This window comes from Colias eurytheme, chromosome 1 (assembly GCF_061535395.1).
Source record: "Colias eurytheme isolate Ceu_HAF_F1 chromosome 1, ilColEury1 Martin Lab GWU primary, whole genome shotgun sequence".
Classification (NCBI taxonomy): Eukaryota; Metazoa; Arthropoda; class Insecta; order Lepidoptera; family Pieridae; genus Colias; species Colias eurytheme.
In genome coordinates this window covers 9,501,018-9,521,571 of record NC_142980.1, presented here as the reverse complement: position 1 = coordinate 9,521,571, position 20,554 = coordinate 9,501,018, and the positions used below count along the sequence as shown (strand labels likewise).

The 20,554-nt window shown below is 34.3% G+C and overlaps 2 protein-coding genes across 5 annotated transcripts in view; one reads left to right on the top strand and one right to left on the bottom strand.

Moving 5' to 3' along the window:
- Positions 1–2,862: 2,862 nt before the first annotated feature.
- On the top strand, positions 2,863–18,134 carry LOC149911168 (uncharacterized). 4 transcript variants are annotated; one of them, XM_090103845.1, is made up of 7 exons: positions 2,863–2,877; positions 4,274–4,414; positions 4,939–6,926; positions 7,007–13,663; positions 14,018–14,134; positions 14,279–14,624; positions 14,704–18,134. In XM_090103845.1, the coding sequence occupies exons 3-7, from the start codon at positions 4,958–4,960 to the stop codon at positions 16,553–16,555; spliced, it is 10,941 nt and encodes a 3,646-aa protein (XP_089959971.1). In that variant the 5' UTR covers positions 2,863–2,877; positions 4,274–4,414; positions 4,939–4,957; the 3' UTR covers positions 16,556–18,134. The 4 variants fall into 4 exon arrangements, with proteins under 4 accessions (XP_089959971.1, XP_089959959.1, XP_089959966.1 ...); XM_090103833.1 differs by having other exon boundaries at positions 7,007–14,134; XM_090103840.1 differs by lacking the exon at positions 2,863–2,877 and having other exon boundaries at positions 14,018–14,624.
- Positions 18,135–20,165: 2,031 nt separating this feature from the next.
- LOC149911166 (sensory neuron membrane protein 2-like) overlaps positions 20,166–20,554 on the bottom strand; it is a 35,026-nt gene continuing 34,637 nt past the window's right edge. The window contains exon 9 of the mRNA XM_090103700.1: positions 20,166–20,488. Within this exon, the coding sequence (XP_089959826.1) occupies positions 20,303–20,488 (186 nt within the window). The 3' untranslated portion in view covers positions 20,166–20,302. The remainder of the gene's footprint in view (positions 20,489–20,554) is intronic.

Sequence of the window (20,554 nt, the reverse complement as noted above, 5' to 3'; positions counted from 1 at the left end):
CCTTATTTAATTGTTTACGTGGGTTCGCAATACGGGGACGTTGTCAGGTTGATTTCCTACGTGTTGACTGTAGGACGTAGGTGTGTAAGTCCCCTTTTTAAATATAGACTAGGCGATATTGCGTAGATTGTTGAAGGTTCGTTCCGGTTTTATTAAAAATGTTATAATAGGTATATAATTATCGTGTTGCGGTTCAGGTATAATAAATGTCTCGTATTTGTACCTAAACTCACGAAATGGCTCGACCGCTCGTCATTAAATTTTGTGTGCATATCGGGTAGGTATTATAGAAAATCTATTCTTCGTACCCCTAAGTGGTAAGAATAAATCTTATTGGATTTGAACGTTTTTTAATTATGAAACTTATGATTTTACCAATTTGCACAAGGGATACTTTAGGTCCTTATAATTTGCTGACAAACGAAATAATATAAAAACCTTGTTTCTAAATAATCTACAGTTGCGAATAAACAGAAGCATCTCAACTGACTAATGAATGGAAAATTTTGCGAGTAAATGGAAATGACAAAAATAAGGCACAAAGAAAACGAAACCCACACATTATTGAAAGATTTCACCGACCTTTATTAAGCCATCCGGTTATTTATTCATGAATATCATTTTTACTGACCATGTCGCGTTAGCTTAAACTCAAAAGCTTTTAGTTACAACTTACAACAACGTTGGAAGATATTTTTAACGTTATTCCACATCACCAACTAGTAGAATAATTAGATAATAAATAAGGGAAAAATTACATATTCTTATACTTACATTGTTTATGAGTGCGCGTTTCTTTTATATATTTTTTCGATTGGCTTGTCTGAAGGTGATGAAATTCTTTTATCCGACGCAATAAAAAAAAACATCGCTTGCTCAATTAGTTAATATTGTACATGTGAAAGTGGTTGGTAAATTAGTAACAAATGCGTAGCAAATCACATTTTAACAAACGGGTCAATTCTTGGTTGGGTTTTGTACATTTGTAACCATGCTAATACGCATTCTATTCAATATCTATTATCTCATAAATCTGTCGGTTCATCCCAGTTATATTAATAATCATATACGTGCCTCCGGCTTACATAGGTCTCTTTGCATTATAGATTACATATTATCCAAGATATGTTAGATTCAGAGGTAGTGACCCGTTAATACGCTTAATTTGCATGCTTTAGTCTAATGTGCCTTTTATATTCCTTATGCCTTCTAGAATCTAGGTGAAGTCTTACCTATGTTATCATTCGTCACTAATAAATCTTTTATTGATGGAATGTACATGTTTTATTTTATTTTATCCAAAATATAATGTTGGCAACCTTATGCACGTTATTTGTTTATTCAATGTATTTATTGTTAATTAAGTTGTTGTGTTAAACAAAACAAGTGTTTACTTAAAATAACAATGCAATTTTACAAAAATAAAATTCAAAACAATTTTACAAAAAATCCTCTGTCAAATACATGCCAAAACAGCGGCCCGGAACGTTTCCGCCACGGCCTATTAATTCATTCATACTTACCTGCAGGCCGAGACGAACGTCAAAACGCCAAGGAATAGAATACGCTATCGATAGAAATTGACATAAGCGTATGATGTTTTGCCTAAGGATTCGGTCACCCTACCAACGACAAAGACGACCAAATAAAAAATTTTCATCCAGTCGCAATTAAATAAAATTGTGCAAAACACAATTAAAAATTAAATTTAAGAATTTCCTGTCGTATTGGTGTTTTGTAAAAAAATCTTTGAGATCAATGGATAAACAAACAGGTTTTTAATAGAAACGGTGGCTCCTAGAAAAAATGTATTTAACCTTTTTTTATAGATAATAATTAGATTATCTACAATTTTGGTTCAGCTGATTGTATGATAAACTTACCGTCTCGGCGAAAATCGCAAAAAACCTATTTTTTTTTATTAATTGACCTCGAAATTTTTTATTTCCGAGTTCCGAGTTTAATGACGGGAGATTTTAATTTTGATTTTGAACAAATTTCGGCAAGATTGTAATTTTAGTCGTGGTCGTCGTCGTCTTTGGTAGTGTGAACGAACCATTACCAAAATCTCATGAGCTTATGTCAATAATTAGCGTTAGCAGTTTCTATTCCATGGCGTTAGGTAGAGATTGTCTAATCTAAAAATGAACGCCCCTCCACTAAACTTAATTGTTTCAATGTGTGAGGACAAATAATTATTGAACCACTTTATATGTGTGCGCGCGTCAATTCTACTGCAAACTTTGACACTCGCACACTGATTTGTCAACTAATCGGGCGATCAGTTCAGGTGCCTAGCATTGTATGGCGGGGAGAGCGCGCTATGTACGGAATGACACGTCCGTTCTGTCGTGCATCCCGTCATTTATGCACTAGTTGGCCAACTGGTCCTGTCGTTCGGGCATGGACGGGACTGGAGGACTGAACGACCAATGAGGCAGACCAATTTGTGTGTATTGCGTCTATACACGTACTTTGAATGTGAGCGTAAACACAGTGGAGGGGCGTTCATTTTTAGATTAGACAATCTATACGTTTGTCTAAAGGCCCTGTTCCATAACTGATTTTTTCTTCCGGTCTATGAAAGGGTAGTAGGGGAAGGAGAATAGCTTTTAGTTTCCAATACCGATTAAATAAACTTATTGCGCAAATTTATATGTATTCTTTATATGTTTTCTTTTTTAACATATAAAATATCTTTCAGGTACTGTTATTCAATAAAAGCCTGTGCTTATCCAGGGCTGGCTGTGATAAGTCACCACTGTGAAATAATAAGTAGCAGTTTTTTGAATATTCGAAAAAGCGGGGAGAAGGCGCCACGTGTGGGCCTGCGTACAACCGGGGGCGGGCGCTCTGCGCCGCCCCACAACTTCATACGTAAGCATTACAGAAAATATTTTCTTAATTAGATGTTACCGTTTCTCAAGTGTCAGTGGACGCTTTAGCAACCGTGTTGTGATTGTGATGCGATGTTCTTATGCTGATGTGTGACGTGTATTTTAAATAAGGCCGTGCATATGCCAATGTTTTCTTCTTTTCAGACAAAGTTTATCTAAAATATGTTCAGTAGCTTCGCGTTGTATTATATCTGTGAAAGGTACTTTATCTACTAGGCTTGCTAGGTTTATTTCGATTACTTTGTTCGCAGTTATTATAATAGTTCAGTAAAAAAGAATATCTAGTGAGCATTGATAAAAAAATTCTTGATCTCATAGGAAAAAGGATTGGATTGTCATATATTTAGATTTTATTGAAATTTGAGCTACTTAGTAATTTTTTTTTTACTTTACAATTGAAATTTGTTGCGGTTATTAATAAAATAATACATTATATTATATGCGAAAATTTTGCGTAATGTTTGTGCATACCTATTTGGTATTTTAAATAGGTACTTACTTAATGCACTGTTTAGATTTTTTTATAAATCTTGAAAGATGCTTCAATATTAATTGAAGGGCTTGTGAAAATATCCGCAATAGGCAACGCCCATAATGAAATGGAAACAAATAAAATGTTTACTTTACTATGCAAATGCGAATGTATTAATTGACTTGTTGCAATGCATGCTTTTATTTTACTTTTTTTTACATTTTATTATTATTTGTATGCATAATTCAATACTTCGTTACATGTGCTACCATAACCCACTTATATTTTTCTTTTATTTCATTTTATATTTGAGTTTTTGCGTTCCTATTTGTTATGTTAATCGTTTAAGTTAAACAAAAAAATAGGTTATACATTTTATCAACAAATAGGTACACCAATCTTCTAAAAATCAATGACTACATCACTTACAAGTGGCCAAAGTTTGAAAAATACTTTAAATTTAATTTAAACAAACATTTGAATAAATTTATTACAATAGTGTTTTGATTATGCAATGCAAGCGAATTTTGTTGTGTTTCAAAATATGTACGCTCGTTATACTAAAGCAATTAGTATCTAGTTGAGCAAATTTTGTGTCAATTCATCAAAATAATTATTCATTTGAAAATATTATGGTTCATTAATTTAAACAAATAATGATACAAATAGTTAGACGATTTTGCGTTGCGATGAAAGCAGATAGCAAATTTTTTTATTGCTGTGACGGGTGTAAATATGTGATAGGTGAGGGAAATAATACTCTGATGACTAATCAATAACAGCATTAGACTATACACAATTCTAATATATGACTTATATGACACTTGGTCTTGAATATTTTTTTTATGTAAAATCATAGTAAGGTAGATTTTTAATAGTAATTTGGGAAATCGTTTTGGTTCAGATACCCGGATGATATATTGACGAAGGCTCAATGTAAGCATGATGTAGGGTTGGATCCACACATCATAGCTCCTGATCCATATGATACGACGGATCAGTATTTCGATGTTTTTGGCCCGGCTAACGAGGACCTGCTGACACCGTAAGGATAAACTTTTTATGTATGAATATTTTAGTAACGGGTCTTAAACTTGAATATAAGGGTATTTGGTGTCACTATTGTAAAATTGTATTATTAGATACATATACAAGTAGTACTGTCTAGTTTCAATTTCATTTTCATGTAAAATAACTAATTAAACAATCCAGTACGTAATGTAGTATATTCTATATAGGTACAGCATTACTCATTAGACATCTAGTCTCCCGCTGTACATAAAATATAATAAGAATTGTTCAGCTCACTTACCCTTACACTTATCAATGCCCAAAAAAAATCTTATATAAGGTACTAGATAAAGTCCGCGAATTCATTGGCGTGGATATTGGATAATATCATTTAGCCTATATGTTATTCCAGGTCATGCTCTATGCATACCAAATTTCACTTAAACCAACGCGGTCGCTTTGGCGTGAAACACGTTCCCATTAATCCACACAAACTTTCGGGTAGCATTAATAGTATAAACGTTTTGTCTAGAAATCTAATATTTTTTTCATTTTTAGGATTGAGCAACTTAACACGATGAGCACGGGTGACGATGATGTATCGTCTGGCATAAATGGAAGATTGAGGCCGAGGAAATCTTACATTTCTAGTCTCCAAAAAATAAAAACTTCTCGGAGATTAGATCCTAAAACTTCTCAAGAAAAATCCAAACGTGTCACTACCCCATCCAAAGCTTTGCTAAATAAACCAGATGATCTCTCCAAAAAGTCTGACTGTACCTCTGTTATAGATTTTCTTTGTCCTTACTGTGATAAAAGTTTTGTTTCAAAACAAGCAGCCTCCAAACACGCTAGGCGCATTCATTTTTCAACTTCTAAACAAGATACGTTTATTAATTGTCTGTACTGTAATCATACAGAAGCTGAACCTAATGAAATTGTTCGGCATATGATTGACAGTCACCCAAATCAATACTTCGCATGTCTCGATTGCCACACTCGATTTCCATCTACCACAGAATTAGCAGAACATAAGATAAATGTTTGCGAAAGACAGAAACTACCTTATAGGAGTAAATTGCGAAAAAAATCTAATAGACCGAATAAAAAATCTCATAACATCGAGAGACAAGTCGTTATCCGAGAGGAAGATAGACATGGATACAACGGAATAGTAATTTCTTGTGAACTGAAACCTACTCATGTGCATGATGCAGCTGATATTGAAGATAACATAACAACGAATTTAATTTTGCCATCTAGTAAAAATTTAACTAACAAAGTTATCGACAAAAGCGCTGTAATTGTATTGGATGATCTGCAGTGGAACAAGCGTATCTCACATAACTTTTCATTTCACAATACCGATGCCGACCAAATACTATCAAGATTAGGTGTGGTTCATAGATCTCCAAGAACCGGTGAATCTACGCGAAAGGATTGGATTAAAGCAATAGACGATGCGTCGCAGAAGTTTGAAAGATGTTTTGATACAAGCTTCTACTCTAAAGTAGCAAGCAATGTTCAAGAAAACTTATCAAAATTTCTAGATGGGTCTTTCAATTTCAACCCAGACCCTAACCACACTATAAAAACTAGAAAAGCTAAAAATAGTGTCCCTATTAATACCGTAGAGGGATTTCCCATTCTTTTATCATGTGAACAATACTCGAGAAACTTATTTGATGGATACATGCCACGAGCTATCGCCCCAAAGCACAAATGGAAATGGGATAATTTAGAAAATGAGAAAAATCCATTTAGCGCAGATATTATTAAACGAGATTCACATATTAATAATTGTATTGTGACCCTGGTTTCGAGTCTAGACATATGGACACAACTATGTATGCGACGAAAATTTGAAGAAAAGTTTAAAATTACACCAGTCGAAAAGAAAACTGAGAAACGAAATATAATTGGCAAAGAATTAAAAGAGATACTTGAGAGTAGACAATTGCCCATATCTACGTCGCATTCTTCTCGAAGTTTTTCTTCTGAAGCTCCTACTCCTGTTCGTGATGGATTAGATTTTCCAGCATCATTGGGGTTAGCACCAACCGTGCCAAAATATAAAATCCAACCAGCAGTATTAAGCGGAGAGTGGGTGCGACCCCGATGCTACGTCTGTTGTGCTTGTGGAGCACAGACACTGGATCCGAGAGCACTTTCAACGCACATTTCCACGCAACACCCCATTGCTCAAGTACAACATTATGAAATAGCTGGTGAATTAATAAATGCAGATATTCTCAAACATTTATATGTTCCTCCAAGTCCAGTTCATAACAGGACTAGGCCATTGCGCGGATTTCGAGAGTGTACCAAATGTAATAAATCTATTACACTTGAGGACTTACACCAGCACATGCTGGATTGTGCTGGGGATATGCCTGCGGTACGAAGAAAGTGTCGATATCGACAGTTTGGAGTTCGTAAACGCCGATCGCGAATCGCAGATAATAGAATACGTAAAAAAATAAGAAAAGAAATTCAAAGACAGAATGGAAGACCTAGACCAAAGATTAGAACCGAAGTCGGAGATGGTAAGCTACAAATTATAACTTTATTAATTATTTTTAAGTTTATGTGTGATTTTTTTTAATACCAAGCATTTTTGTTGCAGCTGAAACCATAAGGAAAATGTTAGCCGATTTGCCTGCTAAGCGACAGCGTGTGATGATTAATCCTCTAAATTCGTCACTACGCCCCAGAAGAAAAATTGTTAAACAAAGAAATCAATTGACGCTAAAAAGACGTTCTACCGAAGAACCTAAGAGTAGAAAAACCAACCCTAGCACGGCTTCATGTGGCAGCGATAGACCTGAAAATAATGATCCTAATAAAATTAACAAAGTACAAGAAGAAAATCGATCTCTTAAAAGTAGTATTAAACGAGTCCAGAATCAAGGATCGCGTCGTAGCGAAATTATGAACAAAAAGAAGCTGACAAAAACTCGACGAAAAACGGTTCTAGTCACACCAACTACTGAAAATATAGAAGAAGAGAAAGATGCCCCACAAATTGAGTCACCAAGTATTGAATTAAGTTCAAATAAAGTTCAAATTGAACAATTGTCTATCCAGAATACGCCAAATAAAGTGGATGTGAATACCGGTCCTTATAATACGAGGGAACAGGCAAACAGATCGAACAATAACGGATCAAATAACCGGGACAATCAGAATAATGATCGTAATGATCATAATGGCAATTCTCGTGATCAAGGTGCACCTCCTCAAAATGTTCCGTTAAAACATTCCATTGCACGTTTGACTGCTGATTATGAGACCCAAGATAAAGCCGTGCAGTTCCATCATTTATTTTTAGTTCAGCAAGAATGTAATAATGTGACACAACACGTACCTTCTGGTCAACCGGTTCTGTTCGAAAATAAAGCCGTTGCTACTAAACTTGATAAACCGCCTTTAAACATCAATCAAAGAGATGAACCTCTGGATAATCAATTTACACAAAAAGGAAAATCCAGTAAACCCCGAAAGGGACTAAATGATTGTATTGCAATGTTGAAAAACAAGTTAGTCGAACCTAATGACCGACTTGTTACCACGGCACCTAACGTATCAATCCAATGCAAAATTGATGAACCAATGAAACCACCTCCGGTGCCAAAAACGACGGTTAACTCCAACCGAATTGACATCACCGTACAATGCCCTGATACAGATAGTTCAAGCACAGATACGATTATTACACCACGTCGTAGACAATCAATTAATGAGAAATCTATTGAAGAACAAATAGCTAATTTACCAACAATAGGTGAATACATAAAACAAAATCCGGAATTATTAATAAAACATAAGGTTTATGAAAGTTTAAACTGTGAGGTTAACTATCAAAGTGTTGAATCTAAAAACCAAATGTGTTCGACAAAAGTATCAACTAGTCCCAATACACGGCAATCGAAACAGCCAAATGATGTTCATACTGCTCCCTTGAATACACCAAAGCCAACGATACAACCTCAAGTGCGCGAAAGTAATGAAAGTAAACCTGAGAAAACCAAACCAACAAAGAAAGATGTATTGGAAATTTTAAAGTGTAATAATAATGAGTCTGCACGGGCGCAGACAGCACCAATGCCTCAAATCAAACGCTCTGATTCATCATATAAAGCAAACATCCCTTTAGTCTCATCCAATATTAATACTGACAACGTTTTAGAAAAAAAGGTAAACTATGATAAACAAAATATCGGCAATATTCCAACCGGGCTACCTATAGTAACTAACCAAGAAGTTCCTCAAAAAACGGATGTAAATAATTTAGCAACTGAAACAACAACATCCAAAAAAGACAGTGCTGGAGTGATTCCTCGAGCACATTGCAATAGTGGCGTAGAATCCATAATAAGTGCTCCTTTAGATTTGTCTGGAAGACAATATGACAATGATGTAACAGCACATTGCTCTAAACAAAATACAACTTATGAAACGAGGGTCTGTGAAAATTATGAAACATTGGACTTATCAAATAAGCAAGGTTTCCATAAAGATAATATTGTAGCTGCACCAATTACGCTAAACGATGAAGTAGTTGATCTGCGTGTTAAACACATAACCACTACTCAAACGGCAGATTCATCTCTTTACTCTGAAGGTAATAGTAGTAATATTATTGCTGCTACTGATTTATCGGTAAGAAACACCGAAATCGATTGTACTCCAACAGATTTATCGATTAAAGGAAAAACAATGATTACTTCAATTTATGACATAAGAAAAGAGGATATCATCCCTGTTGATACACCTTATAACCCTGATAGAGATGCAAATAATGTTTGTTTGAATTTATCAGCGAAGGATGCTGAAATACCCACTGATTTATCTACTAAAAGTCTTTGTGTAAATACAATAAAACCTAATATTCGCGTTGCTATTGAAAATACAATTTATAAAGACTCTAGTTCCTCTATTGTTAACGATAAAAACAAGTTCATAAATCCTGCAGATCTATCTTGCCGAGGTAAACTAGATAGACAAATTGGTACGCTCGATTGCAACATAACACACCCATCCTCAGAATGCAATACAAGAAAATCAACTCTGCCATCTTCTCATAACCAAACTAATATAGAGAGATCAGTATATGATGTTCACGAACAACATTTATATCCTGGAAGTTCTCATTTTAATGTTAATCGTACTGATACCACTCCAAAACGCCCTTTCATGTCCGCCGCTGATGTTACTATCTCATTAATGAAGAAACACAATGCCTTTTCTCAAAGTGTAAATAAACATATTAATTTTGATAAACCTCACGATGACGTTATAAATGTTAATAAAGGAACATACTTATTGGGAAATGCGCATACCATTATAAACAGTCATTCCCGTGAGTCCACAAATGTTGGATTTACAAGTAATCCAGGTATTCCGATAACTCGCCGAAACAGTGAGAATTCTACAATATCTCCCATGCTACCTCGTGTTGCTAAGACTGTTGCAAATTCAGACATGAGTTGTGTGTCATCATCTAAGATAATGCATGAGTCAATTGCTAATACCAATTTATATTCTACCATGACCGATACCCCAAATGTGATACTACCGGAAACTGCTTCTTCGATCCCGTCTACATCAAATACAGACAAACAAAAAGCATTAGACAAGAATATTATTGGATATAAAACTAAATCTATTCCCATAATAGAACCTGTGATAAATGTTGAAATAAAAGATAAAGTAATAACATCCAGCTTAGAACAAGATCCAGAAACAGCTAAAAAAATTGCTATGCTGCCAAAAGAACTTGTTGATATTTTGGGGAACATGCCTGTGGATCATAGAAATCAATTATTAAATGTCTTACCACAATATGTATCGACATCGACTTCACCTTCATCAAATATCAAGTCACAAAATGATGAGGTCAAAGGAGATTCATTGAGTTACTCAAATCTGTCTCAATACCCCTATTCAGTAACACATAACCAACAACACCAACATCCATCAGTTGATGCATTTCAGTTACAACATTCAACTGTTAATTACATGAAATCCCATAATATAAAAAATACAAATGACACTCTTATGGATAATGCACAAATGCTTTCTAGGATTGAAAAGAACGACAACAGATATACACGAAATGACCTTACAGTAAAGAAAAGGTTGAGTGATAGTTTTCTAATAGAAGATAGAATAATTGATCTTACAGATGATAAAACTGAACCATCTCAAACTCCATCTCCCGATAAAGAAAATAAAACTTCATGTGTGCCATTGAAGCCTATTCTACCGAAAACTAATAACGAAAAAACTGCAAGCCTACGAGCAGTTCGTATTAAAGCCCCTTCTGAAAGACACAAGTCTATGATTGCTGAAACACAATTCAAGAAAACTTACCAAGAGAATAACAACACTATTAAATTGAATAATCCTGATAAGAACAGCCAAGATACTCTAGGTCTTTTGGCTGTTCAGCAATTTGAAATTAGCACTACTGAGGAAGCAAAAGAAATAAATACACAATCACCTACTGCATTACCTAGTGTCCAAGTAGATTTCAACATAAATAATAAAAGAGAATCGACGAATTCTAATTTTGAACCTATTGTAACCGACATCGTTGTAGAAGATGATAATGGTTCGAAATTATGTTGCACATCCTCAACTATGGTTGAAAACGTTAAATTACTAAATGACATACCTTCGATTCCTGTGCCTCCCGAAATTTCTCCTTCCAAATCGGAAATTATTATGAAAGATGACAGCATACATCTACGACCCCCATTGGGTAATGTTGACAAAAAAATGAATTCATTGCATGAGTCACAAAATAAATTTAAAGTTAATGTAGATGAAGGAGAGAATTTGGTAAAGGATACATATGAAGATGATTCTGAAGACGATGTTTCTTTGGCAATTATAGTAAAGCAAAAACTAAGAGATCAAGAGTTACAAAACAAAGAAAAAAACGAGATTGAGAAAATAGTTAACGAGAAATCAGAAAACGATTCGGTTACAAAGAATTTAGTGCCTCAAACTGAAAGTTTAGTATCTAATGATATCATTAATAAAGACACAGATACTATGATTACTGAAAATGCGGTTGCTTTTGAAGAAACAAAAGATAAACATTCCAAAGAAAAAGATAGAAAAGTAAAAAGATCGCGGCGAAATATTAATCCTAATATGACACAGGTTGTTAATGAGAATATCGCTAAAAATAACTACGAGGCCGATGTTAACAAAGAAAATACAGTGTTGTATGATGACACACAAGTATCAAAATCGGATGAATGTGAACAAAAATGTGTAGAAAACCCCATTGAACATTTAAATCACGTTGATGAAAATCTTCCACATGAAAACGATGGTATAACTATCCAAGACAGTGAAGAAAAAATTGAGTTGAAAGATAAACCAAATTTAGCACAAGGCATAGACCAACAATTGAATCATGAGAAAAATATTCAAAAAACGGATAATGGAAATTCGAATGTTATTGAAAACGAAATGAAAAATACAAATAAACAAACTTATTCCACGCATTCTAAATTAAATACCGGAGAAATTAGAAATGCTTCTAAAATAGTTGCTGCCGAAAATATTGAAAGTAAAACGAAAGTTAAAAAGTTAACTCAAAATAATTCAGAAACGTATTCACCCGTAAAGACGCTTAAAGATTTCCCTACAGAAATAACAGGTTCAGTAACATTTTCTGAAGTAACAGAAAAAGAAAAGCAAGCATGCAGTGATTCTAAGCAACCTCAAACCAATAACTCACTAAGTGTTAAAAACTTAAACTTACAAAAAGATAAATCAATAACTCCACTACGTAGAAGTAGGCGGGGCAAGTCTCTTTTCGTTGATAATGTTGACATATCTGTGGATATTAAAGAACATAACGATAATGTAGCCGATCACAGAGGGCCTCTCACGAAAAAGCAGCTTATATTTTCTAAACTTCTTTTGGACGGAGATAAATCAACTGACGAAACTAGTAAGATTGAAAACGATACTGACCACCAGGAAGATCATAATAAGAATGCAACTTATGTTTCAAATTCAGTTTCGGCTAAATTCGTTATAAAAAATAGCGAAGATAAGAACAATTCTACAAATAAAACTTGCAAACGTAAGCAGTCGCCGATGACAAAGAAAAAATTAAAGCGAAAAAAATCATCAGATAAAGTTGAATGCATTGGAGTAGATGCTAAATTATCTCAAAAAGTGCAGGAAATTACATATAATGATAAACACATACTTATGAAAGAATCGATTACACCTGAACTAAATGATGATACTGAAAAAATATTGGCGGAGAGGAACATTTTGCCTAATTCTGTTATTGACGAGCAAAGTTTTGAAAAGTCAGAAGATATTATTGACGCTATTGATAAGAGTTCAAAACCTTCAACTGTTAAACGAAAATCCAATAACTCAAACAACAGTGATATTATTATAAGTTCTATACCAAAGAAATTGAAATCAACCATCGATGATGAGAAAAAAGAGCCATCCCTTAATGATGACACCAAAAGGAACATAGAAAGTAAAGAAGCATTAGGTCAAGTAGAGACTTTAAAATGTGACAATAAACCAGCTGCACGAAGAGGTCGCTCAAAATCAGTCTTTGTAAAATCATCGGTGTCTGAATTATATGATCCTTATGACATAAACTTAGAAGATATGGTGCCCAAGACGGTACCCTTCCCAAAAAAAGGATCTTTAAAGCATCCTATTGGTAAGAAAATAAATAAAAGCGGTCTCACTGAGCAAATTGAGAAAAAAGTTGAAGGACAAACGCAATCAACTAATTTCAAAGATAATTCAAACACAAATAAAAAACCTGAAACTAACATCCAGGTTGAATCAATGGTTGAGACTAGAGGGGTAATGAGTGATTCAGATGATTCCTCAAAGAGCGATATTCCTTTAAAAAAATATGTCCAAGATAAAGAACGCAAGAAATTAGAAGTAAAAGTTCAAGATAAAAACATTGAAGAATCCAAGACAGCTCTACGTAAAAAAAATAAACATTCTCTGTCTGTTTATTCGAACAAACTTGGTGGTGAACTTTGTCGAGACGAAAATGAAGAAAGAATTAGGTCTGAACAATTTATGGAAAGTTTTGGCTTTTTTTCAGAAAGGAAACCTCGCAAGTCTAATTTACTAGCGACTAAAAAAATATCTGAAACCTTTCACATTATTGCAAATGAAAAAGATGACACATTCTTCCATTCAAAGGATAAATCTTCCAACAAGAAGGGCATGCAGTTCGAGAGCAGAAAATCAGCAGACGATGAAGGTAATTTGAGGGAATCTATTAGTTCATCTAATAAAAAAGTTTCAAAACGTGGTAGGAAAAAGAAAATTTCTGCTAAATTAGAACCTTCTTTTTGTGATGTATGTAGGAAAGAGTTTCATAGGCCTGATAACTTTTTAAGACATCAAATGACACTTGCTCATGTGACTAGGGTCTCTGAAGCTGACTCAAAAGTCAAGAGTGACCCTTTCAGAATGGATGGAGCTACTTATTTAGTTACTTTTAAACGTCAGTTAGATCGTTTCAGACGTTTACAGGATAAAATTAAAAGAAGGAAAAAATACTGTAAACCTCTTGAAAAAATTGCATTACCAACTTTAGGGGACATTATTGCAGATCTAACAACCACACTCAAGGAGCAACAACTTGCGCGGCGAGGACTAAGTAGAGACGAAGCACTGTTCCTAGATTGTTGTGAGCTATTGAACGCAACTCATAAAGATGACGGTACAGGTAGGCCCAAGCCTTCTCAGCGATGTACAAATAATTGTTTTACATGTTCAGGCGCTTCTATTGAATGTTTAAATTTATTAGAAAAACGTATAAATGAAACTCTTGAGGGCAAATGTGATGATGGTGATGTAGATTCTATTACAGCTCAACATATACTAGAAAGTGAAGAGGTGCGAAATTTGGAGAATGACTTAATAACCGGTTTGAAAGAGGCCGCATGTGCAAATACTTTCAACGCAAACAACATTAGTAGAGCCTACGGATCAGAAACAACAATTGCCAGAGAACTTAATAAAGATATTTCAAAAATTTCTGAAAATCAAGCTGAAGCCACCAAAGCGAAATGTAAAAAAGTTTTTGAAGTTAAAGAAAAAATGTACCCAGATATCATTGAAAATATTGATATGTTTGAAGATAAATTTGACAAAATTAAAAGAAAGTGTAGATCCCAGGCCGCTAAACAAACTCAATATGTAGAGACAAGTACAAGGTGGTATTTATCTTTCAATTTTGTTTTATGTCAATTATATTACAGACAATAACTAATTTCTTGATTGTTTATTTTGCAGCCATAAAAGCCGGAAGAAAGTCGACAAAAAGAAGAGGAAAAAGAGTCCCAAGAAAAATCTTCACAGTTCAGTACCAACGAAGGGTGCATTGAAAGGATTTGATGGTGTTAAGGTTTCAATTTCGACATCAGAAATTGATATGTCATCAATCCTGCCCCCACCAGCAATTGCTCTAAGGAAAAAGAAGAAAGGCACTTCAAAAAGGAAACGAGAACGATCTTATTCTGATACTAGTAGATGTGACAGTGATGACAAGATCAAAGAAGATCCACAAAGTAAATTGGATGTCTATGAGTTTATGGATAATGAAGATGCCGAACTATTTGAATTTAGACCGTCCACACTAATGGAACGTTTTAAAAGTATCGGCAATAAAGATATGCCTAGCACTTCCAAATCCCAAGCTCCTTACAAGGATCAAGAATTATCTAGTGAAAGTGGGTCTGATGGTGACGATTTTGTGTACATGTCAGATGATTATGTCTGTAGTGATGCTGAAACTGAAAACAGCTTATTGTCATGTGAATTTGGAAATGTGAAGGGTGTACCAGAAGCTAAAAAGCCTTTTACTCCGCCTAAGAGAAAGGAAACTGCTGAAAAGAATGCTGTCATGGGAAAAATATTTAAGCACAATGCTGTTCGTACTGAGAAAAAAGTTATTAAAAGTAAAGATCAAGTTAAACCAAAAGCAAACTTGGATCAACTGTTTGATAGCCTGTTGGAAGAAGAACCAAATTCGTCAATACTTGAAAAAAATTCTCCCTCTCCCGGGCATGAAAACTATGACGAGTACAATCTAGACTCTCCATTGGCGGATCAAAAAGTAAAAGCACGATCAAAGGTTGACTCTAAATCAACTTCAATGAGATGTTACGACGACCAATCTGTAGACGATTCCGATATCGTGTCACATAGAAAAGTAATTAGAACACCTTCACCGATACCCTACACCAGCCTCATTGCATCTTCGAAAAAACGATCTTCTTTAACACCAACGAGGAAAATAGTGTCATCAATAGATGAAAATAGGCCGTCAACATCAAAGGTTCATGAGGGAAAAAAGAACGTGGATAAAGAAAAACATCATAAGAAATCATCACATAGAAAGAAGAATAATTCACACAACGAAGCTGACACGCCGAAACGCCGAAATACGTATTCTCCAAATTACGATGATGATTCACTTTTGAGAGTTGACGTATCTTTGCCACAGACTGATGATAGTTTCAGTTATAATAAACGGAAATCAAAAGAAAAGGAATTTAAGATTAAACCTACTATAAAGGCTTCCGATAAGAGCATGAACAGTAATAAGTTTGAATATAACGATGGCATGTTTGACAATGCTGAAGACTCTGGAGTGGCTAGACAGCGGGCGCGTCGGAAATGCACCGTGGGAAAACAAAACGTTCTGGCTGAAACGTGGAGTTCGGAGTCTGAACCAGATGGAATTCCTCCGCGGCCCAACAGCGCCGATTCAGTGGTTGCGGGCGTGGGTCGAAAAAAGAAAGGCAGGAAGAAAGAGAGTCACGCACTCGGCGGTCGAAAAGTGAACAATCGGCAAGTTCTAGGGAAAAAGCATGAAGCCGAGGACAGTATGCGCAGCAATCGGAGCTCGGGCGATAGCTACGCAAGAGTCGTCCCTACGACGCGGCCGAGCGCAGTGGGCGTGGCCAGCAAGAAGGTGCGTCCGCGCCCGCCGCCCTACTACTGGTCCGACGACGAGGACGAGCCGGAGCACGTCCAACAACACGGCTGGATTGTTGGCGATAGCCATAAGAAATTAGTTACGATGCTAGCGCACGCTAAAGGTAAACGAAACAATGACGATAAACGTCATTTGGTTGAGTAAAAATTAGATTAAGTTTTAGATGTTATAATTGTAAATATACTGTACATAATATTCTCTAGCTCTTTACATATGTCATTTTTCATGACATTTGACCAGAAACTTTTAAAAGCTAAATTTTTATTCGTTTGAGTTTTGTACATATTGTATATCGTTTATAGCGTACTTTAGTTAAATTTTAGGTGATCCTGCGCATTGTGGGGACTTGATTTATTTTTAATTTTAATAAGATGTGTAATAGTTAAATTTGGTTAAATCGATGGTCGTGAAGCCTTTTTTATATTTTCGTTTTATATTTCTGTATTTTTTAACGAGGTCGTGGAGCAGCACAGCTTTCGACATGAGCTTATATAATATGTCAAAAGCATAATATTTTAAGAATATTTAGAACAATTTTGGCCTCATAAGTTATTGATAAAAATAATACATTTTTCATTTTAATACTAAACACTAAAACAAAAGCCCTTTTAATTTAGTCCTTGATTAAAAGCACCACGTTTAGGACTGTTGATACGTTTTATGTAAATAAATTTATTCATGTGTTCCTTGCATAATATTAGATGAGAAAAATTTTAATTAATTATATATAAATTTATATGAAATGTATTTAATTTACAAACATATATTATATTTAGAAGTTGCAAAATTATATTTTGCATGATTATGCTTGTTTAGTTTAAATAAAATAGAAATGAATTTGTTTCATTTGTTTGAAAGGGGCTGATATGATGGCGTCTGGATGTCGTGTATAATTTGAGTTGGTTAATTTGTTAACTATTTTTAAACATAAGATATTTTTGAATAGTCACTTTACAAATGAAATCTCAAGCTTTAGTTATTGTTTTATCTAGTCCAGCGTAAAAAAGTTATAACCCCACTATCAGCCTCCTTCTAGGGTATGTGATTTATTTTAACAAAAATAAGACTACTATTTTAAATCAATTTTAATTTTAACTGCGTTTACGATCATGGAAATCGACGATCGATAATATTGTAATAATTATTTTTCAATGACATTGACAAAGCTCAATAATTTATTTTATTTGCTTGATACCACGTGCAATTTTTATATGTAAGGCAGTTTCCATATAGGGAAGCTGCTATATGCTGTTTTTAGCTGATAACGTAAATGTACTGGTCGTAATGTAGCATAATATTCCAATTTGTGTTAGAACAATCGTTATTTCGGTTATAGATTCCATGAGACGATGCATATATTTAGTCTCACGGAATAATTGATACAATAAGCACTTTAGAAAAATTAATTACCTCTCATATCAATGTCATAACTTGTATGTCTTTCAGTGTTGCAGTGGTTTCATAATTCCTACGATACGTACACGATATATGTATGGTAAATGTATTGAATGTTGTGTTAATCATGTCACTGTATACTTAGCTGACGTCTCCCAAATTTACATATTAGCTCCAGGCTCCTGGTTCCCCATCAAATGTCTTGTTATATCGATCGATGTACTTTGCTGTCTTGAAGATACATTTGCGTGTCATGATTATAAATCAGTGTTATTTCTAAGATAAATTATGAATACATACTTTTTAAATATATGTGGTATCTAGAGAATGCGTGTTTTTATTTTTATTTCTACTATCTTCTATTTCTGACCCTAACACCCACAAACACACACATACACACATTGATGAAAATTCTGATCCAAAAATATACTTAATTATTGAGATTTAAGTATTTGCGCTTACTATATTCTATCTAAAAAAAAAAAACAAAAATATGGCTTGTCTTATCATTTGAGTTTAAAAAAAACCTGCGGCTTAAAAAATCCACGAAATATTCGTTTTATATATTTTCATTCTGAGTGCCTACAACTTATGTATAGCCAAAATCATTAGGCGGCTCTCTGCGCTAAGCAGCTCGGTCATGTGGATATTACTCGGCCGAGGTAAGCAAACACCTAAGTTTGACAAGCTGCAAATTTGCTATTTTTTCTTTGCATTTTCATAGTAAAAATTGTTTATATGACAATCATGCGCAGGTCTCATGTCAATCTTAATTCTTAGCCATACCTACTTATAAATAGTCAGTTACTCTAGGTATTTTAATTTATAATACCTACATTATTTTTTATAAAATACACCTGCATGCATAGATATCTATTGATTTTACAATTCAATGGAAATCTTATATATAAAATTCTCGTGTCACAATGTTAGTCTGCATTCTCCTCCGAAACGGGTGGACCGATTCTCATGAAATTTTCTGTGCATATCGGGTAAGTCTGAGAATCGGCCAACATCTATTTTTCATATGTACCACGGGCGAAGCCGGGGCGGCCCGCTAGTATCTATATATATAAAACGCAAAGGTGACTGATATAGTGATCTATCAACGCACAGCCCAAACCACTGGACGTATCGGGCTGAAATTAATTGGCATGCAGGTAGATGTTAAGGACGTAGGCATCCGCTAAGAAAGGATTTGTCGAAATTTATGCGGGAACGGGGAAAAACGGGGATGCACGTACAAAGTCGTGGGCGGAAGCTAATCCATACTTATATTATAAATGCGAAAGTAACTCTGTCTGTCTGTCTGTTACTCAATCACGCCTAAACTACTGAGCCAATTTGCATGAAATTTGGTATGGAGATATTTTGATACCCGAGAAAGGACATAGGCTACCTTTTATTGTGAAATATGTACTACCACGGGCGAAGCCGGGGCGGACCACTAGTTAAAAATAAGAAAGGAAAACCAAAAAAGAAGGAATTATTTAAAACAAAAATGTACTACCCCGGCTGCGGCCTTATAATAAAATTCCCATGGGAATAATGGCATGTCTCACTGACTTAAAAAGTAGTAAATGCAATATACAGGTTGTTATCGTTAAGTGTGCACAGGCAATTATTTCGTAACTATTGCAGGTATCAAAAAACTTTTAACTGATATCGAAAGTACTTTACACAATGAGTAAAATGACACTAATAACTTTTTAAAAATAAAACGATATATCCCAAAATTTTACATTAAACACTCCCATACATTTTATTTCCCATACCTACATTTTGTATTCAAAGCAAATGTTCGAAGTGACGTTCTCGTTGTGGAATATTACATAATATATTCCTCAATGAGCTCTATTTACAGTTTTTAAATGAACTTTCATTAAAATTTGCGAACTAATTACATCACAAACCCAAAAGAATAACCAAAATCTTACATTTTAATTGTATAGGATAGTCATATCTCATACTAAATGTACGGGAGTGTTTAATGTATAGATAAAATTTTAGGATATTTCCCGTTTTATTTTTAAAAAATTATCAGACTTATCATTTTACTAATTAGGTAAAGTACTTTCGATATCAGTTTAAAGTTTTTTATTACATAATTACAATTTAGGATGCACACGTAAGTCGTGAGCCAATTAGCTTTCACTGCCTGGACTTTCCGCAAACTATAAGCATTGCTAATTTGATATCTAATATAGGTCACGGATGTTATAGAACAATTATATTGTTCATGATAACGAAGGCGTAATGCATACTCCGGTGAACTTGCGGTAGCTGTATTAGACAATATCTAATACAATATACCTACCTAATTAATATTATGAGGATTATTGAAGTAAAACTCAGTCAATTAGTATTTAAATAGTTTATTAATAAATATATTATGTAAATAAAAATCAATATAAAAGTCCATTTAGATTTACTTAAATAAAATTTATATCAAATGCCCCGTGTAATCCGTAATTAACTTAAACTATTTGAAACTTCTCACGACGACGTAGCTACGAAGTTGCTCCTCTGTCGTCTTTTCGCCCATACAATAATAACGAAGCCGACTACAGTAAGAACAGCACATAAAGCTATGATAAGGGGTATAAATATACTAAGTAGGTTTAAGGAACTGAGCAATCTATTTTTTATTATATCTGCATATTCGTCCGGTAAGGACATACCCTGTAAAAAGAAAATTAATTATTAGAATGAATACATAAATAATTAATGGTCGGAAATATGTACCTT

Excerpts from the sequence above, each read along its gene's own strand:
- LOC149911168 (XM_090103828.1), top strand. The coding sequence starts at position 4,958 with ATGAGCACGGGTGACGATGATGTATCGTCTGGCATAAATGGAAGATTG. Across the intron at positions 6,927-7,006 it reads TAGAACCGAAGTCGGAGATG|CTGAAACCATAAGGAAAATG; the intron begins GTAAGCTACAAA and ends TTTTTGTTGCAG. Across the intron at positions 14,625-14,703 it reads TATGTAGAGACAAGTACAAG|CCATAAAAGCCGGAAGAAAG; the intron begins GTGGTATTTATC and ends TTTATTTTGCAG.